This window comes from Eublepharis macularius, chromosome 1, assembly GCF_028583425.1.
Source record: "Eublepharis macularius isolate TG4126 chromosome 1, MPM_Emac_v1.0, whole genome shotgun sequence".
In the NCBI taxonomy this organism is placed as follows: domain Eukaryota; kingdom Metazoa; phylum Chordata; class Lepidosauria; order Squamata; family Eublepharidae; genus Eublepharis; species Eublepharis macularius.
Window position 1 is genome coordinate 232,145,441 of NC_072790.1, and position 24,769 is coordinate 232,170,209.

Here is a 24,769-nt window from a genome sequence, read left to right on the forward strand (position 1 = left end):
GCCCACATTCTGGTATTCTGAGGATAATCAGAACCCAGGAGTCCTAGAATCTTGCTCTTTCCCAATCCCACCCTGATGATGGAGGGGAGGGTGAGCACACACAAGCATGCAAAGGGGGCTTGTTGTATCATCACACACACAATAAGCTCCTTATAACTCAAATCCCCCCTCCTTGTCCCCAATACTCAACAAATCCCTCTCCATATTGAGCCTATCCGCCCTGACTCTTTCTCCGTGTTAAAAAAAAAAAAATCTGCTCAGCAGCTGCTGAGATAAGGACTAGTAGCCTCACTTGTCTCCTGCTCTTCTTTGCTGGGTGATTCAAAACCAGTGCTCACGTAGGAGGAGAAGGGACAAAGACAGACTTGATCACGGCTAGATTTTGCTCCCCCCACACCAGCCTTATAAAATTGTAGTTAAAGGGATGGCCACAAAAGATGCGGGGAGGGTGGTTCCCCCCAGTATTTTATACAGGGATTCTAATCCCACTTCTGTAACAGAACTTTCCATTCCATCCTTCCAGCATTAGAGGGGTACCAACGTAGTACCCCAGTTCTCATACCAAGGGGCTCCCCTCCAATCATTACACCGCTAGAATCCATCAGCTATCTATGTTGCCTTTGTTTACTTTGCAATGGCCTGGCCTCTACAGATTTAAAAGCCAAGAGGCTGTTTGTTTTAATGCATAAGAGAAAGAGAGAGAGAGAGAGAGAGAGACCTACAATCTGTTATCAACAGCTCAAAATATAATTCAGCAGCTGCAGCTGTGTGAAATGGCAAGCTGTGTGCCGTGTGGCACTCAGCATTCATGCGCTGACATGGGCATGGATGTGCCCTAATGACAAAGTGCACTCACAAGAAACTGGACTTTTTAGAGACCCTGGGGAGGCAGCTAGATAGGGGGAATGACAAAGGAAGCAATCCACACAACATTTTAATGGCATTCTTGAAAGGAAAAAAACTGATTTTGTAAGGATAGGGACCAGTGCCTCGTGGACTCCCTATGTACACTGAGTCTGTCCAATAGTACTGTCTTGCCCCTTTGCTTGTTTTACATACTGTCGGATTCTCCCTTCTTCCCTCCTTTAGCCTGATGTTTTCTATCTATCTAGTACTTTTTTATCTTGACTCTTCCTCCAAGGAGCTCAAAACAGAGTACAGGTCTCTGAAGAAGCAGCACAGAAATATTCTAAATCAGGGGTCCCCAACTTTTTTGAGCCTGCGGGCACTTTTGGAATTTTGACATCGCATGGTGGGTGTGGCCAAATAGTTGCCACAGGAGATGGAGGCAGCCACAAAATGGTTGCCACAGCTTACCTTCAGTCACATGGTGAAGATCCTTGCGCTATGGTGCCAGTTGCGGCCCACACATTGTTTTAAAAAATCAGCCAATCAGAAGCCTTGCTGGGCAAAAGCCCCACCTGGCCCCAGCCACTTTCTGAAAGCACCTGGCATGTACCAAGAAAGGTGTAGGTGGGAGCCATGGCACCCATGGACACCACATTGGGCACCTTATTTTATCCTCACAACAACCCTATGATGTGGGTTAGGCTGTGTGCGTGTGACCCAGCAAGCTGTCTGGCAGAACGCTTGGATCTTAGGATCTGATCCCAGAACTCTTGGAACTAACTGGCATTTACTTATGACCCCTGGTTCTACTGACCCTGCTTGGCTCACAAGCATACTTTGCCAGGCCAGGAGGATCTGCATTTTTTAAATCTACCCTCTTTGGGGATCCTGGTAGATAGGGCGATTCAGTGGTGCTTGGGAGGTAAAGTTATACATCATAAGAGGGTGACTTTTTCATGCTCTTTTTAATGTCATTATCTTATAATGCCTATTTCTGAGGTCCGTTCTACCGCAATAACTATCATACTACTACAACATGCTATTTTAGTATTTCATTCTCTCCTAATAGAAAATTTAAAATGATAATCAGCCCTATAATACTTATACTATGTTAGGAATATAAAAAGAGTTGCATACACATATGAGAGACAATGTTGTGTAGTGGATCTGGGAGACTCAGATTTGGACCCCCCACTCTGCCATGGAAGCTTGGTGGGTGGGTCAGTCACATACTCTCAGGCTGACCTACTTACTTCACAGAGTTATTTTGAGGATAAAATGGAGAATGGAAAATTATTTTATTCTATTTTGGGTCCCCACTGAAGAGAAAAGTGGGGTATAAGGGAAGGAAGTAAATACAATCATACATACATACATATCGTGATCTTTAAAACACTCCTGTAAGGTAGGCCAGTATAATGATCCCTGCATTGCAAATGAAAGACTAGGTTGCCTTGCCTACAGCAACCTAGGGAGTTCATAGCAGAAATAAGATTTGAACACAGGGCTTCACAATTTGTAGCTCTCTCTCTTAGCCACTACTGCAGTAGTCCTCAATATGTTTTGTAATATATTTTGCAATTAAAACATTTTTGTATACAGCAAAACAAGAATTCTTTAAGCTCATCAGTGATATAACTGGATCCATAATTCCTTTTGAAGCAAACATTGTATTAAGTTATTTTAAAGTGGTTGGGTGTGACAGCGTATTGAATTAGTAGCGAACACACAGCAGGAAAATTTTAGATTGCTTCTTACTGGGAAAAAATGGGACGCAACTTTCATTTCATATAGCTTCAAAAAGATTTGGCCAATTGCCCTTTTGCCTAAATTAACTTACATTTTGAGGAAGCATGCAGGGTAACAAATGCCTTTACTCAGAAATGGACACTAAAATAATTTTTCTAAGGCTTTGATGACAGATAATGAGGATCATGTTTGTTTATATGTATTTTCCCTCTATGCTATCAAGCTTCTTTGTTTTTTAAAAAATGAAATATACAAATATTTGTCATCTTAGGCTCTTAGGTTAGCTTTCAATATTTTTCACCTCTCCCCTCACCCCCACCTCCGATATTATTCTGCAGGGATCAGTCGCCAGGATTCCTCCCTTTGGTGCCCAAACTGGCCCTTCCTTTTATCCGGTATGGACCATCCTCATCCTCCACTAATATCCCCAGCCCCACTAAGGCGACTCTGTCTCCTAGCAACCGTCTCCCAGGACAACGGGATGAGGACCAACTTGGTACCAGCTGCTCTTTGCTCCCTTCCCATCCATTAGTGCAGTTTCTGATGAGTTATACTTGCTGGGGGGGGGGGGGGAGGGAGGCAGAAAACGATACAGAAACAAACAAGGACTGCAAAGAAAGGCGAGGAGATGTTTAGCAACACATCGGAAATCCGCCCACATCCCATGTAAAGCACAGTGACCGCACACAAAGAAGAGCTAAACGGGACGGGAGAGTCTGCTTTCCTAAGGCAGCCTCGGGGGCTCGTCGGAGCCTCGATCTCCCCCCAAGGGGAGAGCGAGGAAGGACAGCCGCAAAATCGGGTCCTTGGGCACCCCGCGGATCCCAGACGGGGAAGCTGCAGAGAAGCCCCGGGACAGCTCCGCTGCGCACCAGCCCCAGTTCGAGCCTGGGAAGGAGGCGCTGGGGGACGCGGAGGCCGGGCCGCTGGAAGAGGAGGAGCCAAGCCCGGCAGCTGCCTGCTCCGGCCGGCCAGGCAGCCCCGGCCCAGAGAAAGGGCAGAGGTTCGGGAGGGAGCCGGGCTGGAGGGATTGCGACGGCTGCTGAAGCCCCAGCCAGCCCCACCTTCCTGAGGCTGCGGAAAGGCGGACGGAGACAAAGAGCTTCGGCGGGACCCAGGCGTCCGGGAGGAAGAGAAGGGCGGGGAGCTGCGGGAGGAAACCGGATCGGGGGCTTCGGGGGAGGAGAGGAGCGCGCCGAGGGGCTCTCCGCGCGAATTCAACCCCAGGAGAGGCCAGGCGGAGAAGCTCCCGGGCCCGGAGGAAGGGGGCAGAAATCCCGGCCCCAACGCCCCTGCGGTGTGCACGCAGCCCAGCCCCCGACGGTCTCGCCGCCCCAGGACTCCAGCAGCGGAGAGGACGCTTGACAGCCCCCGTCTCCAGACAGCCTAGAACCCGGGCATGGCCCCGAGCAGACGAAGCAGGGATCTGGGAGGGGGAAACAAAACCCTCGCCTGCTTTCAGGGAATGGGGGGACTAGGCTTGGAGAGCCAAGAAGCCAGGAACACAACGGGACTGGGGCGGGGGGACTAGATGACTGCATGCCTCCATAGCTGGCGATCCAGAGGAATCCAGAAAAACAGCAGAGATCGGACCAGGCTGCAGCAAGGCAATAACCAGGAACTGGCTGTAGGAGGACCTCGAACTCGGCAGCGCAGAAAAGCAAAGCCCTAGGACTCCCCAGAGGGCCACACCTACATGAGATGGATCCCAGAAGCCCCGAAGGGTGAAGGGGGCCGGGGGCTCACTCGGGACTCCGTAGTCGGAGGGGCTGGGCTGCAGATCGTCCCCCGCCTTCCAAAGACCTGGAAGCGGAGTTCCCGAGAGGCGGAGGACGAAGCCCCTATGGATCGGAACCCGGGAGCTCGGAGGGGCAACGCGGGCGCGTCTCCGCCAGCGGAGGATCTGTCGGAGCAGGGCTAGAGAGAGGGGCCCGGCGGATGGTGCCCTGAGCAGGGGGGCAACAGCTGCCCTCCCCGCTTCTGCGCCGCAGCCTTTCCCGAGCCCGCGTCCTTTGCCTTTTTTTTTTGGAGAGGAGGGGGGTTAAGCGAAAGGACGCGCCGCTGCCCGCGGAGCTGATGCCCCCTCCAGCCACGAGCAACTTTCCCTCGCGTCGCCAGTGCCGGGAGCGGGGCGAGGAGGCAGCCGGGCGCCCCCCTCCATGGCGTCCGGAGGAGCCGGAGAGCGAGGCGGGCCCAGCGGGCAGGCGGCGGCGGCCCCGGGGCCAAGAGCCGCCGAGGCGAGCCTGAGCAAGCGGCACGGAGGCGCTGGGCTGGGCGGAGGGGCGATGGAGGACGGCGGCGGCGGCTGCTGTCGGTGGCCCTGAGAGACTGAGCGGAAGGTAAAGAAGCCGCCGATGGGGGGGGGGGGTCGGTGGGGAGGAGGAAGTGGTCGAAGGGGGGGGAAGTTGGATTGCACAACGGGGGGGGGCTTTCGGGGAGGACTAATGTGCTGCAGAAGGGGGTGTCCGGGGGTCATAAGCAAGCAAGCAGCAAATGCAAGATGGGGAGCAGGGGGGTGAGAAGAAAGCGCCCCCCTTCAGCTCTCTCTGCATGTGCTAAAAATCCAGGATGGGTTTCAGGATGGGACAGCGTCGTCGCACCCCCCCTTGCTTATCCAACCCTCAATCCCGAGTAAAGCACAGCAAGGAAAGTTGCATTTGAAGGAGACGGTGGTGGTGTGTGTGTGTGTGGGGGGGCTCTTTCTCTCCTCCCTTCTCCTCCTCTGACCTTTGTCATTCCCTCTTCGAGCTTTGCTTCAAATCCTCTAGGGGTCCCCTTTAGGGACTGGAAGCAGATTCTTGTTGTGGGGAAGGGTAGGGGGAGAAATCAGGCAAGTGCAAATTATTCCTCCCACCTGGATCGCAGTCACGTCCCCAGCCATCCCCCCTTCTCCCCCCACCCCGCCTCAAGCTGGTTTAATGCCTGGCACCACTAATGCACCCCCCCCCCCGCCCCAACTGCAACCTTTTGCCTGCAGCAGCGCAGAGAACAGCTGCCAATGTTTCCACCGCCAGGGGGCCTCGCCGTGCCCCACAGCGCCAGGCGCTTCAGCTTGGAATGGAGAAGGGAGCGCCCGGAGGGGAAAGAGGGCTGGGGGTGTCAGGAGATGGGTGAGAAAAAAATAGTATAGACTCTGGAGAGCGACACACTGCAGAGGGGGAGCTTTGGTAAGCAACTCTCTAGATGTGGCTTTGGATCCCCATTTAGGCTTCTGAGCTTTACTGGTTGGGGTCCAGCTACCTGCTGGACCCAGAAGTTCTAGTAGCTCATAGCCTCATCCCCCCTGCTCTTCCTATTTGATCCCAACTCTCTTCCCCAAATCCCACGGCGCCTCTGTGGTCACCCCGTCTCTTTAACCACCAGACCACATTCCCCTCCAGAGCTGAGAAGCCGGAAGGCCTAGTGGAAACCCCCTCCAATGTTGCTCCAATTAATCTCGATGCCTCTCAGTTCCCGATCCCTCTGACACCACAAACTGTGTTTGCTTTGCTGTCCACTTTGCTCCCCTCAGCTGGGAACAAAGGCCAAGAGTCCTAGCTCCTTGGAAAGGTTTCTGAAATAGACCTCCTTTCCTTCAGTGGGGGGGGGGGGCGGGGTGAGAGTCCTGGGCCTCCCAGCCCCGGACTGAAAGGGCCTTTCCACCACCTCCGTGCTCCTCCCTCCCCCTTCACCAATTGCTTCCAAGGAAGTTTATGAATTACTCAGCACTCAGAGAGCCCTCCGTTCTCCTTGAGCCGCTCCTGCCCTCTGTTTCCTGCCTAGATTCTATTCCCATCTTCACAGCTGGGGGAAAACATGCACACCGAGGAACCTGCTTTCTCCAGAACCAGACCACGGAGCTGTGGAGCCCAGGGCAGCCTGCCTGGCAGCAGCCCCACAAGGGTGTGGGTGCAGAGAAGCCTTTCCCAATTGATGCCAGTTCGATCCTTATAAGTTGGGCAGTGAACCCAGAACCCTTGGCATGCAAAGCTCTCTGTGGACCCTCTGTCCAGTAGCATATGAGTCCGTTCCAGTCAGCCCACTATTGCCAAAGTTCCCAAACAGAGATCTCTCCAAGATCCTTTTTACTAGTGATGCCTGGGATTAAACTTAGGCCTCTGTGCATGCAAGCATTTGCACTACCACTGAGCTGTGGGCCCCACTCAGTAACACGCATAGCTCCTTTACACTGAGCGGGACCACTAGTCCATCTAGACCAATATTGAGAGCAGCTCTCCAAGGGATGAGGTGGAGGAGGGTTTGGTGCTCAGAGATAGAGCACTTGTTTTGGCACAGAAGGTCCCAGGTTCGATCCTCAGCTTCTCCAGTTAAAAGATCAGGAACCAGGTGATGCGAAGGACCTTCACCTGAGTCCCTGGAAAGCTGCTACTACAGACAAGACTGACTTGGAGAGACCAGGGGTCTGGCTTAGGCAAGGCAGCTTCATGTACGCTGGAGATCCTTTCAATTAGAAAAGTGGTGGGCTGAACCTGGGACCTTCTGCATGTGAGGCAGCAAGTTGTACATGGGTCTCTGCCCAGCCAGTATAAAGGGACATATATTAGCATGCACATTCTGGGAGGAGAAATTCCAAGTCCTACAGATGTGAAGCTGGGTGGCTGAGGACAGACCGACAAGCACAGAGAGCCAGACCAAACGTACACATTTGCTAGCGTGCACATTAGATAGACAAATGCATCTTCCTTTATGCACACAACAGGCACACATCAAATGCAAATGCTCACAAGAACAGACACTTACGAGTGCACTGGCAGGTCAAGCACCAGAACAGCCTCTCTCACTTTTTCTTTGCAGCCTGTGAGAGCAGGAAGGCCAGATGCTGAACGCATAGTTCCCCCATCTGGGAGAACCACACCAGGCAAAGCCTGGAAATAAAAGGGGGCCCTGGGGATCTCTTTTATTGTGAGCATGTAAGATTTGGAGGTAGGATGACATTTTCATTGGCAAAGAGGATGGCAACATGGAGCTCTGTGTTGCTCAAAGGACCTGGGTGCCAACGGAGGCTGGTACAGGGAGATGCCATGCCCTAATTGTGATCCCTTCCGCAGGAGCTTGCTAGAATGTGTCATCCCTCCGCCCCCCCCACACACACCTTTGACCTCAGAGTGGAGTACAAAATTCTCACATCCCCATTTTATGCTCACAACAACCCTGTGGGGTAGGTTAGGCTGAGAATGAGTGACAGGCCCAAGATCAGATAGTGAATATCATGGGAGGGGGTGGGATCTGAGTCCATATTTCCCAGATCCTAGTCCAACATTCTTAACCACTATGCTACACCACATTGGCTGTCTTCTTTCCTCTTCTCTGTCATTCAGCTGGGGACAAATTCCAGGGAGGCAGGTTTTGTAATCTTCCACCCACTAAACTTCAGAATACGAGACAGACCCGTGTTCCCATGATGCCACAGAATTCAGGGCCTTTTTCTCTCTGGCTAGGGGATCATCCTGCACCTGGACTGTGCTGCTTCAGACTGCAAAGGACGTTTGTGTGTGTGTGTTACAGAATGGTCCTCTGGTTTTAAAAATACAGAAAGCTAGCATGTCAGGGAGACCATTTCTCCTTGATATGCTAGCTGCCTATGTGCAAAGATATCTTGTTTTTTGGAGGAGGAACATTCAGTCCTATGGATTTTATAGTCTAGTGGTACAACCCAGACACAGGTTGGCCACTTCCAACGAAAACAATGCCAAGGAGCAAGTTGGTGCAGAGGTTAAACTGGCATGTCTTTAACTCCTCTTGAAGACACGGCCTTCAGCAAATGTCATTTATCTCTTGGCTTGAGTTACCTATCTGCAAAATGGATGGGGCGGGGGCGGGGGGGGAAGACTGATACCTTCAGAATTGTCGCAGTCAGGACTGTAAAGAACTTATTGAATACATTTGATTGTTTATTAAAAATATTTGACTCAAACCAGCAGTGCATATGCTGTTGTAAATAGAACTGGACAGGTAAAAGATGCATGTACGGGGGGAGACAGTAAGGAAGACAATGTAAGGGACAGAGAGGGAAATAAATAAATATATGGTTGTTCAGCTCTGCTCAGGAACACAGGGTGCTCAACAGCTCTGCAATATAAAGGAGGATGAGAGAGAGCAACTGGCCCAAGGTCACCCTGAATGTTTCACTGATGAGCAGGGATTTGAACACAGACCTTACCAATCCAAGCCTGACACTCTGTTCCTGTATCATACTGCCTCTCTTGAGAAATGCGGTATAAACAATTAACCCACCAGAATCCTTTAATGGGTTTTACTGCAGATTCCTAGCAGACCCCTCTGCTTTTCTGCTGCCTTTTAAGATTCCTGCATGGGCAGGGGCGATTCCCTCCCGCTCGCAGTGCCAGAGCGCAGAAATAAGAGAGGTTTCTCGCCAGCATTCCTTTGGGGCTTGCCAGCATGGGGAAAGGAGCTGGCGCTCTGCCCTTGGAGCTCACAAGTTAATGGCTAGCGGTGCGTCACTCGGGTAATCTAAGCCCCACTCAGGTATCCCCTCCTTGGCTTCCGTTCCTGGCACAGTTGGGGCCATCCCAGATCTTGAGCCTCTTTAAGGCAAAGCCTTGTGTGGTGGGTGGGAAATGCAGCCTTGAAACAAAAGGACCAGGCACAGGGCAGCCAGGCTAACAAAGCTATCTTGAACCCCCTTCCCCTGGATGGGGCAGAGAAGAGAGATCAAAGAAACCCAATCGAGTAATCTGACTCCCTGCCAAGAAGTTCTTTTTACCAACAGTATTTTTTTCCCCATCCTGGCAAGTTGCCCATTACAACAATAAAATTAATACTTGACCATTTATATAGCCCATTTCAAAGGTTCAAAGCGTGTCATATACATTATCTTGGTAATTTGTACCTCGGCCTTGTAAAGTAAGCTGGTATTTTTATCCCTCTGCATTTGAGAATTTGCATTTATCCCATTGCATTTGAGAATGGTGACCCAGCTAAGGCTGTCTATGAAGTCCACAGCCAAGGGGGGGAGGTGTTGTTGAACACCGAGGACATGCGTAGGATTGAGCAAATGGGACTGGTAAATTAGAGCTCATTTCTCCTCTCGTCCCTATACCTGCTGAATTTCTGTCTGTTTGTTAAAGCACTGGAGTATGGGGGGAGGGAACTCTTCACCTGCTCAGAGACTTCCTTGATTGCTATTTGACTTGCCTCAAGGCTGCTTTTTACTTATCTCTGGCTATCGCTTGAAACATCAGCCATCAAGAGATAAAACGGGAGGGACGGATGAGTGATAGAGAGGCTGCACTGGGGTGGGGAGGCTGCACTCAGCAAGCAAATGCTTTCTCTCTCTCTCTCTCTCTCTCTCTCTCTCTCTCTCTCTCTCTCTCTCTCTCTTTTTGGTATAAATAGCACAGCCACCTTTAAGCATCTGGTCACCGAGACAACGCAGACCTTTAATCCCCTTCGCAATTATTCCCAAACTGCTTCAGAGCAGGACCTTTCTCCATGCTCAGCCCCACTGCCACCTGCGCCCTAGAAGGATAATCAGTCCGGTACACATCAATAGATGTTCCCTCTATTCATCCCTCTCCTCTGTAAAGTATAACCCATCAGCAATCACACCATTACCCTTACAGCAATCACACTGGAACCAAAAGCCAAGTGGTTTCAAAAAGTATTACCTGCCGGTTTCCACACTGTAAGCAGGGATACCTCCACAGCCTAGATAGTTTCAGTGGGTCTGGTCAAGTATTACCAGCTAGTTTCCATATCATAACCAGGAGGAACCCCCCCCCCCCAAAGACTAGTTAGCTGCAATAGCCTTTCAAAGTTTTTCTCTATACCATACGTGGAGAGACCCCCCCCCCCAAAGACCAGATCGCTTTAATGGGCATTGCAAAGTATTACCTATTAGTTTCCATACTATAAGCAGTGAGACCCCAAAGGACTAGCTGCATGTTAAAGCAGTATCTTCCACCAGTAGACAGACTTGAGTGCAGAAATAAAAAGGAAGTTGCTTGAGAGAAGAAAAGGGCAAGTTCATTATACTGCAACGAAGGATTCAGTATTTAATTTTTAGGAGAACCTGCTATGGAAACACATACCTTCTGTCCTAGAATCTGTTCTCCCACATCAAACTAACCAACTGTGATGGTCAGTGGCGGGGAAAGGACACACTAGACAAACTCAGAGGCACCTCTTTGTTGTTAGTCCACAGAACTCAGGCTATCAGGCTAAGCCTGGTGAGCCCTGAAATAAACTAATCCTTCCTGGAAGATTACCGGCCATTCTATGGGGTTTTGCTCGGCTGTCTCCACTCACTTCAGCCTGGATTGCCGATTTAATAATCTATACGCCTCATTTTAAGGGTTCATGATGCTTCACGTACGTTTTTAGTAACCGTTACAACAGCCCTGTATGGTAGACTGGCATGATTATCTCTGTGTTGTAGGTTGACAGAATAGGCTATTGAGAAAAACTGGCAAAGTTATGTGCTCTGTGTAATTTCTTCAGGGTTCAGAATCAATTCGGAGGCTTAACAGGAGCAAACTTGAAGTGACCCACCACTATTACATACTAGCAAACTGCCTGCCATTATGATGGGCCAGGGGACCTCCTATTACCCTATAAACCTACCTCACCATTAAAGCCATCTTTGGAGGCCTTGCTTCAGGTGCCCCTGTCACGTGAGACTAGACACGGGGCGACCCAATAAAAGGCCTTCTCGGTGGTGGCACCAGGACAGTGGCATTCCCTCCGCAAGGAGATTTGTCTTTTCCCCTTCTAACATTCTCTTCCACCAGTGTGTGAACACTTTTTTGTTTGATTTGGCATTCTCTTTTTGACACACAGTCCTGTTTATGCTTTTAACTGTTGGCTCCCAAGTCTAGTGTTGCATTAACTGCAAGTTGTATTTCCTTTCTGACTTTTCCAGGGCCTGAAAAGCCGTCTACCATGGAAAGGCTGCTGCTGGTCCAGCTGCTAATGGTGGGGAGCACGCTCGCTCAGATCGAGGCCTGCCCCTTCCACTGTGTGTGCCAAAACCTCTCTGAGTCACTCAGCACACTCTGCGCCAACAAGGGTTTGCTCTTCATTCCCCCCAACATTGACCGCCGGACAGTGGAGCTGCGTCTGGCTGACAACTTCATCCGGGTGGTGGAGTCGCCAGACTTTCTGAACATGTCGGGCCTGGTGGATCTGACCCTGTCTCGGAACACTATTGACACCATCCGCCCCTTTGCCTTTGGGGACCTGGAAAGTCTCCGCTCGCTCCACCTGGATGGCAACCGGTTGACTGAAATCGGCGAAGAGGCCTTGAGAGGAATGCTGAACCTTCAGCACCTCATCCTTAACAACAACCAGCTGGTGGACATCTCGGTGGCTGCCTTTGATGACTTCTTGTTGACCATAGAGGACCTGGATTTGTCCTATAACAACCTGCACACTGTCCCCTGGGAAGGGATACAAGGGATGCTCTTCCTACACACGCTCAACTTGGACCACAACCTTATCGACTTCATCATGGAAGGTACCTTTGCTGAGCTGTACAAACTCTCCCGGTTGGATATGACCTCTAATCGTCTTTACACGCTGCCCCCCGACCCGGTCTTTGCCCGCTCGCAAATCGGGGTTGTCAGTCCGACTCCATACACCTCCACCCTTGTGCTAAGTTTTGGTGGGAATCCCTTGCACTGCAATTGCGAGCTGTTGTGGCTGCGGCGTTTGGCCCGGGAGGACGACATGGAGACCTGTGCCTCTCCTCCGCAGGTAGCCGGCCGATATTTTTGGTCCGTGCCTGAGGACGAGTTCACCTGCGAGCCCCCACTCATTACCCGCCACACCCACAAGCTCTGGATCTTGGAAGGCCAAAGAGCCACCCTGAGGTGTCGGGCCATCGGAGACCCTGAACCAGTCATCCACTGGGTCTCCCCTGATGACAAGATCATCTCCAATTCTTCCCGGACTGTGTCGTTCCGCAACGGCACACTAGACATCCTGGTGACTACTATTCGGGATGACGGGGCCTATACTTGCATTGCCATCAATGCTGCAGGGGAGTCCACGGCTGTCGTGGATCTCAAAATCATTCCTTTACCCCATCGGGGGAATGGCAGCATCACTGTGCTGCAACAGGACCCGGGGTCCTCTGACATTGCCACATCGGCCAAGACATCGGCCAACGCCACCGAGGGGGGTTCTGAGAGGAAAGTGGAAGTATCCGACGTGACAGCCACCTCCGCACTGGTGCGCTGGGGGGCCGACAAGTCAGCCTACGCATGGATGTATCAGATCCAATACAACAGCACGGTGGATGAAACTCTCATTTACAGGTAAAGAGTTCCCCGGGGGTGGGTCGCTTCTGCATCTGGCCCCCTCTCATTATGCACCTGAGTGGCTTGCTCTGAGAGATGGGCCAAGGGCTCTTTAACCCTCTTCTCCCCAGTGGGAACAAAGAAATGATGCTCTGGCAGAGGCCTCCCCTTAGGATGCGCCCCAGCTACTTGCTCTTTAACCCCGTATGAACAACAGAATTGTGTTAAGGGGAGACTCCAACCTAAGTTCTACTGGCTGCACTTAGGAAGGAAGGGATGCAAGAGCCCTTTGCCAGGGGTAAGAGTTATTCAATGAAGAGAGTCAAAATGCCTTGCCCTTCAAGCCCTCTTTGTCAAACCAAGGTTCGAGTTCTTTGAGGCTGCAAAGACTGAACTGGAAAGCAATGAACAGGAAAATCTCAAGTTTCCAGGAGAGGGGGCACTAGCTAAGCTGAATTTTCATGGTGTGTATGTGTGTGTTTGGGTGTGCTTTGAATGTCGCTCTTCTCAGCAGGAAGTACAATTATGCAAGACAGGTGTATGCAGATCAGCTTCATTTACAGAATTAAGATTTCTTCATTCAGAATTCCCATTGTCTTCTTTTTTGTTTTTAATGCATAGAGTATATACACAGATCTTTCCCTATCCCATTTCATATACCAACCAGTCTCCAGGTATGAATCTGGAAGAGTCCTCCAGGCTCTAATTACTACCTGATTAAAAAAAAAAACTACCCAAGAGGTTGCGTGATTTCCAAACTCAACTGATTTGATTCACTCTAGCACCTCGGCCATGAGTTCACCCCACCCCCTACTCCTGACAGTATTTTTTTGTGCAAGCCACCCTTTCATGGTTAAGGAAGCAGAGAATTTGGGGCAAGGATGCCGCTCAAGAAGCACTGTAAATGCAGAGCCAAAAATTGGAGTCTGGAGAGAAGGAATGAGCTGGGTGGCTGCTGGCAGCACAGAATATATTCTGGCCCCAAATGGCTCTGTTTGCAGTCTGCCAATTGTCTGGCTTAGGTGCATGGCAGGTGGGTCAGCTACCCACCTGATGGCTGGAAGATAGGTGTTCCTGTATGCCAAAGTCACTACAGCCATAAGACTGGGCTCCATATAAGAAGGTCCAAAGTTCGAATCTCACTTCTATAATGGAGTCAGTAGGTGGCCTAAGGCAAACTCATCACTACAAGACACAGCTCCCCCCCCACCCCCATGCAATACAAATAATAATAATACCGGCCTACCCAAGAGTTGCTGTTATGATGGCCACAAGCACATGGCCTACATACAACCACAGAAGGTGGAGTTTTCTTGCACCCTCTGACTACTGCTCCTGCAGCCCCTTCTGACCTCCAGAAAGGTTGCTTCTAGAGTTATGGGACCTGCATGAAGGAACAGCTAAAAAGGTTGGGGAGGGGAGGGTCTGGAGTGAAGGGGATGAAGTTGCTGCTCTTTCCTCTTCCACAAACACAGCTGTGTTGAGGGGAGGAGGCAATTTCTTCCTCTTGTGTTTTCATATCCCTCCCCACAACCCATGCAGCTATTCCCCTGTATGGGTCTTGCACTTCCATTCATTCCAAGTTGGGTTGCCAGCTCCAAGTTGGGAAATTCCTGGAGATCTGGGGGGTGAAACCTGGAGAAAGTGGGTTTTAGAGAGGGAAAGGACCTTGGCATGGCATAACTCCATAGAGTCCACCCCCCAAAGTAGCCATTTTCTCCAGGTGAACTGATCTCCGTGGCCTGGAGACTAGTTGTAATTCCAGGACATCTGCAGCCACTACCTGGAGGCTGGCAACCCTAATTCCAAGAGTGAGAAGGGACTGTAGGAACAGAGAGGAACACAGGAAAATCTATGTGCCTTCCATGCATAGGTGGTTGGGTACATGCTTGTGCACATGAAGTGCTTGGAACACCAATTGTTGCACTATAAGGGACATATAAATATTCCTCTCCATGGAAATCTGTATGTTATTAATTTTACTACTACTACTACTACTACTACTACTATATACTTGCAAAAGCCAGTATCTATATTCAGAAGGGTCTGATAGTTTCCATCTTCTAAAACGCCCCGGTATAAGGGAAGGGCAGCTGCTTATTTTGATGCTTCCCTATGGGATAATGCTCACATCTCCCTGCATGTCAGGCAAACAGGTTGGATAGAAATAGGTGGTTTTTAAAAAGTTAATTGTAGTTTAGTTTCTCTTTTAAAAAACACCTTGATTTTAAAAAGAAATCTGGATTTAATCTACCCTTATGATTTCTTAAAACTGAATCATAACCCTCAATCAAACGCACTGAGTAAGTTTGCTTTTATCTGCAAAGAGGGAAACCCGATAGGATAGGATAAAATGTCTGACTTCCGAGACTAAGCACAATAGATGGCACAAATCATGTATTGTGTTCATTATCTTAAGCTTCCTGCTGGACACAGATACTAGCAAGGTGCTTGGGATTCAGGACAGACTATTCGGTCCCTTGCCAGCAAGACTGTATGGATAATACTGCCTTGTTTTATGACCTTCAACTATCCTAGCTCTGCAAACTAAGTCCCAAACTATGGACTTTAATAGCCCAATCAGCCAGACAACGTGGAAATTACTTTCCATTTCCTGAGCAGGTGCAAGTTTGCCTTCATTGTGGATCTTTCCAGACATTTCCAAACCCTGGCCAATGCATGTTTCCTTACAGAGAACATGACTTTTTGTTCAATGGGGCTTATTTCTGGTTAAGTATGTAGAGTCTCGCAGCTTTAGATTGCATTGGCATGTTGTTGGATAGCGTGCTCTTGGCATCCTGTAGCAATCATTTGCAACTGTCTTGTCCATATAGAAGAATCCAACTGTGAATGATTGCTAGAGCACAATAATAGTGCAATATCCAGTCATCTACCCTGAACTGGATAGCCCAGGTGAGCCTGATCTTGTCAGATCTCAGAAGCTAAGCAGGATCAGCCTTGGTTAGTAATTGGATGGGAGACCTCCAACGAAGACCAGGGTTGCAGAGGCAGGCAATGGCAAACCACCAACTCCACCAGGGGTTGCCATAAGTCAGCTATGACTTAAGGACATGCTCCACCACCACCATCCAGTCATATTTTGGATGCAACCCCTAGTTTTGCATCCTTGTACGTACTCTTTGATAGCAAAACCAGAAATCTGTCTCTCCAATCCTGCAGAATATGCAGACTTCCATGACCAGAAGGTTTGGGATTATGCTCCTAGGCTCCATAAAGGCTTTATTCCATTATAGATTTGGGTCATAACAAGCATGCTTTTTCAGGAATCGTGCCACTGCCATGTATCAAGGTTGACATAAGCCCTCATTGTCTATGTGAGCAGAGAGAGGTCTTTGTCTTTTCCAAGACGGGCGACCTGAGCACTTTTAACACGAGATGTCAGGCATAGAACCTGAGACCTGCTATCAAGCACGCTCTCTTCCACTGAGCCATGGCCTGTACCGTATTAGGGTGTGGAGACAGAAAATAAACTCTTAAAGGCAAACGACGTTTTCAAATTCTAGCATAAGCGTTGGTGGACTAGATAAAACAGGCTATACCACAAGTTTATGCTAGAATAAAAGGGCAGCTAATCTTTAAAGAGCCACAAGACTCCTGCTTATTTTTGCGGCGAGAGACTTAACACGGCGACTCCTCTGGAATTAGCACTCTGCAGTCACCATTTTATGCAAGTAGTAGGGTCAAGGAAACGGATGCATTTTCAAAATGGGGAATGCGATTTCAATCACTGATTTAAAAGTCAACCCTTTTTCTTGGTGATTGAAATGTTGGACACTTCCTTGATTTAAAATCAACCAGCCTTATTTATCTCCACATTAATGTTTGTATTCTACTTTTCTGTGAGCAGCGTACATGGTTCTTTCCTGCTCTGTTGCATTTTTACAGGAACCCTGCAAGGTAGATCAGACTGAAAATAATCAACAGGCTCAAGGTCACCTAGCTGGCTTTCAAATCCAACTGAGAATTTGAAGCCAGGTATTACCAGTCTTAATCCAGTACTTTAAACATTACACCACACTCATTCTGCTGCAGGGAGAAGGTTAGGCTTAACCACCCTCCCTGATGTGAACTTTCTACATGCAGAGAGGCTCCCCCTACACACAGAAGAACCCACCACCAGTAGTATGAAACAGTACAGTTCCAAGAAGGTACATCACTTTATTCTATTCACTGACTGGAATATCCCTCAATTATTCCAGAGTGACCACTTCCCCTGGTCCCGCATTCACAACCACCTGGAATAGAATCTCCCCTTCCCTTACACACAGGTGCCCTGTGGTCAGGGGCGGCGCCAGGGTTTCTGGCGCCCAAGGCTGTCCCTATGTGCGTGAGCCCCAGACTGCATGATGATGTCACTGCATGTGATGTCATCACGTAGCAAGCTGGACCCATTGGCCGGCGGGTGGCTAGGACGGCGTGCGGAGGCTGCCCGCGCTCCCAGTCGGGCACGGCGGGTAGCTGGGGAGGTTCTGCACGCTGCCCTGGACGCCTGCTTTGCCTGGCCCACGGCTGCTGCACCCAGCCAGGGGCGTGTGTTGGTGGCGACGGCAGAGCAGGACGGGAGGGCTGGCAGGCTGCAGCAGATGTGGGCCAGGCATGGCAGGCGGCTGGGGTGGTGCACAAGCGGCTTCCCATCCCTCCGCAGCATGCGCCCCCCGCCCCGGGCACCCCCTTTTGGCGCCTCAGTGCTCAAGGTGGGGGCTGGACCTGCCTCAATGGGCGCACCGGCCCTGCCTGTGGTGGAACAAAACTTGCCCCGGATTGTAGCTGCTCTACTAAGGGGAGATGTGCAGCTGCAAGGCAAGTATCTGTCTAGCCCCAGTGGCCAAAGAGATGTTTCTGGAAGTCCAAAAGCAAGGCAACAGGGCTGAAGCCTTGGTCCCAGAGGCAGAGCCAGTTTTGCTTGCAGAAGGTCCCAGGTCCAGTCTCTGGCCTTTTGAGTGAAAAGCATCAGGAAGGTGGCCAGGTGAAAAACCTTCACCAGAGACCTTAGAGAGTAGCTGCCAGTCAGGTTAGGCAATACCGACCTGGATACAGCAATGGCTGGACTCGCTATAAGGCATCTTCTTGTGTTTGGTGAGAGCCAGTTTGGTGTAGTGGTTAAGAGCGCAAGACTCTAATCTGGAGAACTGGGTTTGATTCCCCACTCTTCCACTTGAAGCCAGCTGGGTGACCTTGGGTCAGTCACAGCTCTCTCAGAGCTCTCTCAGCCCCTCCCACCTCTACAGGGTGCTTGTTGTGGGGATAATAATAACATACTTTGTAAACTGCCCTGAGTGGGTGTTAAGTTGTCCGGAAGGGCGGTATATAAATTGAATGTTATTATTATTATTCATGTAAATATTGTTCAGACCTCCTCCATTGTTTGTTCCTAGTATTTAGATGTATGCTGCCCTTGAACATGGAGGGTTGTACATTCCCCCCACGAATTTGCCTAATTCCCCTTTAAACCATCTAAACTCTTTATTTAATGTATATGTTGTGTTCATTTCCTTTTTATGAGTAATTTTCGCTTCCCCATGTCCCAATTCCCTTTTCCTCAGTCCCTCCCATCTTTTCTCCCAGTGCTGAACGGGAGCCCAGCAGGCACAAAACAGAATTTCTTCCACCTTCTGAGCAGGCACTCAGTCCATAATAGGAAGTTGACAACAGGCAGTGTAATTTAAAGAGAATCCTGCCTTAGGTGTACTGAGAGACTGGATGCACTCATTCAGTAGTGAGACAAAGACACTCTGCACAGACTCAGAGGCATTTCTGTCTTTGTCCAGTGTACAAGAGGCCAGTAGAGTTTCAATTAATGTAAAGATACAGGAGTGAACGACTCCTTGGAATAAAAATATAAATTGGGGCTGAACCATTAGCGAGACAACTCCAAATCTCCCTAAGGAGACCCCCTCTTGTTCTGCTTCCCAAGCATGCTGCTGCTAAGTATCCTAGACGATGGGGTGTGTCCTGTTGGGGGCTGCAACAGAGCCAGCATCGGGGATTGGCAGGGCCGGATACCAGCTCTGGCCAACGTCTCAGCAGAAGTAGTATTCGGATTAATACCCTCTATCCACTTGGAAGCGGGCTGCCTGCACATTCTCCACTGAACACTCTCCTAGATACAGAAACCGAGGTGCAAAAAGATAAAACAACGAGGATAACGCACAGACTTGCAACAAGCCAGAACCTGAATAGTCAGTATCTCTCATGGGTTCCTTTCTCAGCGGAGGAACAGCTTTGTGCTCTCTTCCCAAAGTCCCTCCTGCAATCTCTCCTGCGCCCTTCTTTCCCTGGATTTTGGCAGCAGTTGGGACAGCAGCTGGGCCTTGGAGCCCTGACAGCTGGACCCTTCCCTCTGAGACTCACAGCCTAGAACTGCTACAGTGCATTTCGGAGGAGGGTATATGTGCATGCACACACATGGAGGGGAGAGATGAGGTCAGTGTTATCATCCTCTTGTCGTGCACCCCAATGAGGTCAGGATGCCAACTGTGGGTTAGGAAATCCCTGGAAATTTTGGGGGGTGGAGCCTGGAGAGGGTGGGGCTTGGGGAAGGGAGTGGTGTCAGCTGGGTGCAATGCCATGGAGTCTACCTTCCAAAGCAGCCATTTTCTCCAGGGGAACTGATCTCTGTCATCTGGAGATCAGCTGTAATTCTGGAGGGTCTCTAAGCCCTGCTAGCCTGGAGGATGGCAACTGTAGGTGCTAACCTAAAACATCCTTACACCTCTTGAGACCATGTAAGGCCTTTCCCATGCCGCTCTCACAGTGCTTCCCCAGGACAGCTTAAACTCCACCAGGGCCAGACTAGAGGCTACAGGCCCAGGCAGATGTTCTCCACTCCTGAGGTCAGTAGTTATCCTGCATTGCTGGACTTCAGCTGCTGCTACTGACCTGGGAGAGTCCCTATTTTTTTTATCCCAGCACCTGCCTAAATTGCTATCCCTATTTTGTAGGGTTACCAGATCCCTTGAGTCCTCCACCGGGAGATAGGGAGCTTGGCATGTACTTTTCTTGGTTCCTTGGGTTGTTTCTTTGCGCACGTGCATAATGTGCACGAGCTCCTGGCTTGCATGATGATGTCACTTCTGGAAAGTGACATCATCACACGGGCCAAAGGGCGGCCCATGGGTCAAAGGGCGCTCCCTGGGAGGTTGAGTGGCCCACTGTGGGGCACAACTTGGGCCGCGGTGGGTGTGGGAGTGTGTGGCGCTGCCTGGGAATGTGCCGCGTCACCCAGGGATTGCGCCCCAGGGAGCACGCCCCCTGACAGCCAAGTAAGTGGGTGCGGGGGGGAAGGGTGGGAGCAGGGGATCCCCGCCCCAGGCGGGGGAATGGCACCCCTACTATTTTGCCTGTTTTTTCTCCTTAAGCTCCCTCCCTGAAGGATTGTGTTTCTCGATTTGTGATCTGGGGACCACAAGGGTATTCCAGGTAGCCCGTAAGTCCTTTGCCAAGACAGAGTGAGATCCTCTCATGCCCATCTGGCTAATGTGGAAAAGGAGCCCGCTCAGTTTTCTAGGAATGGGGCAGGGACTCTTGACCGCCAGGGAAGCCGGCAGAAGCATGTTCCCCCCTTTCAAAAAGTGGGAAATCATCTTGCTGTTAATGACTGCAGTCAAGTAGCTGCAGAAAATGTGCTGATTGGCTGCTGGGATCCAATTGCTCAGTGCTAGAAATTCTAATTGATTGAGTAGCCCCAAAGAGGTACAGTCCTAACACGGTCAACACAGTTACTTCAAGCATAAAGTGAAACTGGTTTTCATCCTATTTTCTAAAGCAAAGGATTTCGCCACAGACAATAATAGCCACTGGCTGTATTCAATTAAATACCCAAAGTTCAGATTTTGTTTGATGCTTGTATTTTCCTACTTTCACCTCTGTTCAGCTGGCCTTTGGCTAGAAATTAAATTATTTCTTGCTTTCTTCAGTCTCTTTCAATCCAGGGGTGAAATTGATTAGGACTCGAGTCAGGGCTTTTAGAGTTGCAGCCCTCTGGAATCAGCTACCCTGTCAGATCTGACCTCGTAGGTCATGTTCAGACAAGTCAAACATTTATATATGCTTGTTTTTAAAGCAAAGCTGATGTGTACTGTTTTGAGGATACCAGAGGTCTCCACGGGGCACATGCAGGGAGCTGGCTGGCACATGGCAGGTACCAGAGATGGGGAGGGCATGCGGGCCTACAAAAAACATTATATGAAAATAGAGACCTCCAGGTTGCCAAAGATTGAAAACTGACACTTTGAACATGAAATCTCTGAGAAGGAGATGGTGGTGGATGCCTGCTGTATACGCAGCATGCACTTCCACGTAAACACACACGCATAAACACTAAGGTCCTATGCAGAATATAGGCTGGCATGTCACACACCCTGCAGCTGCTGAAGTGTATTTTGTATTGTTGATAACACATGTAGGGGCAATTGTATTTCTCTAGTATCTCATCTACCAAAAGGGACGTCTTGGATATGAAGCCAGTGGAGGGTGGAGGATAAACAGCTTCAGAAGTTCAGAGTCAATGAATACAGAACATGATCACATTTGGTGTTGCGGGAGATGCGTGCTTGTATGGTGTGGGACGTTAAGGTTTGCTTGCTTAACACCAACAGAGGAACCAAACAGTTCCTACATCCTTTGTCAAAAATCCAGAGGAGTTAGCCTTGTTAGTCAGTAGTAGCAGAATTGAAGAGTCCAGTAGCACCTTTAAGACTAACCAACTTTACTGTAGCATAAGCTTTTGAGAATCACAGTTCTCTTCGTCAGACGTGTGACGCATCTGACGAAGAGAACTGTGATTCTCGAAAGCTTTGTCAAAAGATATCAAAGTTTTCCTACCCAAGGACAGCTCAAACATAGAGGCAATCTGGGCACCCAAAATCTCAGAAACAACTTCCCCAGTCATGTAGAGAAGAGAGCTGGTGTCTATGTATGCATGATTATAGGAGAAAGTTTTAATTTGTTACGGTGTGGAGGGGGAATTTGCTCCTGTCAGAGGGAAGAGAGTAAATGCAAATTCAAAAGGAAGAAGGGGTGGCAATGTGTGGTTGGTTGGTACAGAGGTATCGACTGATTCCATCTTTCTTTCCCGGCAGAATCATCCCCGCCAGCAGCCGCCATTTTGTTCTGAAGCACCTCGTGCCCAGTGCGGATTATGACCTGTGCGTCTTGGCCATCTTTGATGACACGGCCACGTCCCTGGCAGCCACACACTTGCTGGGTTGCACTCAGTTTTCCACAGGGGAGGCCTACCCAGATTGCCACTCACTACATGCCCACTTCCTGGGCGGGACACTGACGGTGATTGTGGGTGGTATCATTGTGGTCACCTTGCTGGTTTTCACGGTGGTCATGATGGTGAAGTATAAGGTCTGTAGTAGCGCCCATGGTAGCCTGCCCAAGGTCACCAATGTCTACTCACAGACCAATGGTGGGCACCCAAATGGCCTGCTGCCCCAGCGGACACCCCCCAAGGAACGGGGCCCCAAGCACCGGCGTGTGCGAGTCAAGGCTGCTCGGTCAGAAGGGCCTGAGCACAGGACGGGGGACGGGATGGGGGGAGTGGCCTGGAGGTCACCTGTCCCCGCCAAGACAAAGCGCAGCAGCTCCCTGGACATGGGCGACATCTCGGCCAATGCTTGTTACAGCTACGCCAAGCGCCTCAGCTTCATGTGGACCAAACGCAGCCAGTCTGTGCACGGGATGCTTGTGCAATGTGCGGCGGCCCCCGAGGGAGATGCCAAAAGGCTTGGGCCCTTCTTAAATGCAGACGAACTTGAAGAAAGCGTGGTATAGCCCACAGCCTGGAGGGGGGAAGTGGGAATGAGTGTTCCACCCCACACAGCTAGGAGGGCACGTCGGACTGCAGCTAACACCTGGATCAGCCACGGATGAGCAAAGGTGTTGGAGAGGGGGCGAGAGGAGAGTCCTCTAATAGATACAGCAGAGCTAGGGGACTTCCAACAGGATGCACTGGATGTACAACAGAGCCCCATCCGGGCTAGCAACTGTGCCTGTAGGTGCAGCAAGGGTGCTTCATGGAAGCACCTGTGCCAATCACGATGAAGCCTACAGAGGCCGGGCTGGGTGCTGGACATTCTCCTGGGGAGCGAAAGCACGCTTAAGGGTGACGGAAGGAGAGCTGCTCTGACCGGAAGATCAGGAATGTACTTTGTTCGGCTCAGCCTCCGAGGCAAGGGGCTGCCCTGTTTCTCAGCATTTTTGCCCGTGCCAGTGGTCCTTTGGAGTGGGGAGCAGGGATGTGCCTACAGGAAGCCAAACAGCGAAGTTATGAACACTGAAATTGTTTGTTGTGGACAGAAAGGGGTGTGTCTTTTTAAAATCATTTGCCAAAAAAAGAGAGAAAAGAATACTAATAAAATAACCCCAAATTGTCAATGTTACTACAGATGGGAACGGGAAAAGCAAGTACTGTGGGCAGAGTTGTGTATAATCTGTACTAAAAATGGGGCTGGGCGGTGGGGGGCTCAGAATTCTACATCAGGGTAACCCAAATTCTGTACCAAGGAAAGCTGGAATTCCACTGTCTGCATAAACCGTGCACATTTGCATATATTTCTTGATTTTTGTATAATTTATTCTGCTGCTGCTGAGTGATTCAGCAGGGGGAAAGACTATGCAAATCTCCCCTAGTTCATTCATCCTCCTAGCTTCTGAGATTTATATTCCAGATATTTTAAAAGGTGACGTTTCCAGCCATAAAGACTAGAAAATCCCTCCTCCCTCAAGAAAACTGGAAGCCCCGTGGGGCCTGAGAATTCGGCACTGAATATTAATTGCTGTGTTTATAAGGGTAGACGACATTCAGTCACGAGTGCAAGGAGCTCATAGAATCATGGGGATAGAAGGGACCTCTAGAGTCATCTAGTCCAACCCCCTGCACAATGCAGGAAATTCACAAATATCTCCCCCCCCCACACACAATGACCCTTAATCCACGCCCAGAAGACAGCAAAACACCGTCAGGATTCTAGCCAAACTGGCCTGGGGAAAATTGCTACCTGACAGGTAAAGGTAGTCCCGTGTGCAAGCACCGAGTCATTACTGACCCATGGGGGGGATGGTGCATCACGACGTTTTCTTGGGGGTGGTTTGCCATTGCCTTCCCCAGTCATCTACACCCCCAGGAAACTGGGTACTCGTTTTACCAACCTCGGAAGGAGGGAAGGCTGAGTCAGCCTTGAGCCAGCTACTTGAACCTGGCTTTTGCCAGGATCAAACTCAGGTCGTGAGCAGAGCTTGGGTTGCAGTCCTGCAGCTTACCACTCTGCGCCACAGGGCTCCCTACCTGACAACATCTGATATGATTCACTGTACAACAGGTCTTAGGGTTGGATCCTCTGACTCCCTGCCACCATCTCCCCTCCAACACAGACAGATTTCCTTCAATAAAGAAAGACTTCTCCATCAGAGGAAGCCTTTTGCCATCAGCAAATGTCATTCTTTACTGGAGGAAGTCTTTCTCTCCCGAAAAAAAGACTCGGCAGAAGTCACGCTGGAATAGATATTGTTAAGTCTTTAAGATGCCACTGGATTTCAATTGGATTGAACAGAAGAGAGTCCTAGGATCAACTTAGCAGGCGGAACTACTGGATCTGACCCTTACATTTGTACATCTTGATGTTCATGGAGGAATCCAGGTGAGGATTATGTGAGAAAGCTATCTGGCTCTCGCTAGGTCTGTTGTCGGAAGCAGGGCAGACAGAGCCCCGGGGTTATGTCTCAAAAGATACAGTTGCTATTCTAATTCTTATGGCAGCAAAGATGCAACTGAGAACATAAACGATGGCAAAGGGGTTACTGAGTCAGAAACAACGTGAGCAAAAACAAAAATGAGACTCCAAGCGAGACATTTGGGAGCTCAAGTCAACAAGTTTAAAAGAATA

General features: G+C 50.0%; 2 protein-coding genes across 4 annotated transcripts in view; one reads left to right on the plus strand and one right to left on the minus strand.

Moving 5' to 3' along the window:
- PC (pyruvate carboxylase) overlaps positions 1-24,769 on the minus strand; it is a 367,605-nt gene that overhangs the window by 46,990 nt on the left and 295,846 nt on the right. The window lies entirely within an intron of this gene.
- On the plus strand, positions 4,878-23,407 carry LRFN4 (leucine rich repeat and fibronectin type III domain containing 4). Its single transcript, XM_054992450.1, has 3 exons — positions 4,878-4,937; positions 11,480-12,875; positions 21,959-23,407. The coding sequence occupies exons 2-3, from the start codon at positions 11,500-11,502 to the stop codon at positions 22,656-22,658; spliced, it is 2,076 nt and encodes a 691-aa protein (XP_054848425.1). The 5' UTR covers positions 4,878-4,937; positions 11,480-11,499; the 3' UTR covers positions 22,659-23,407.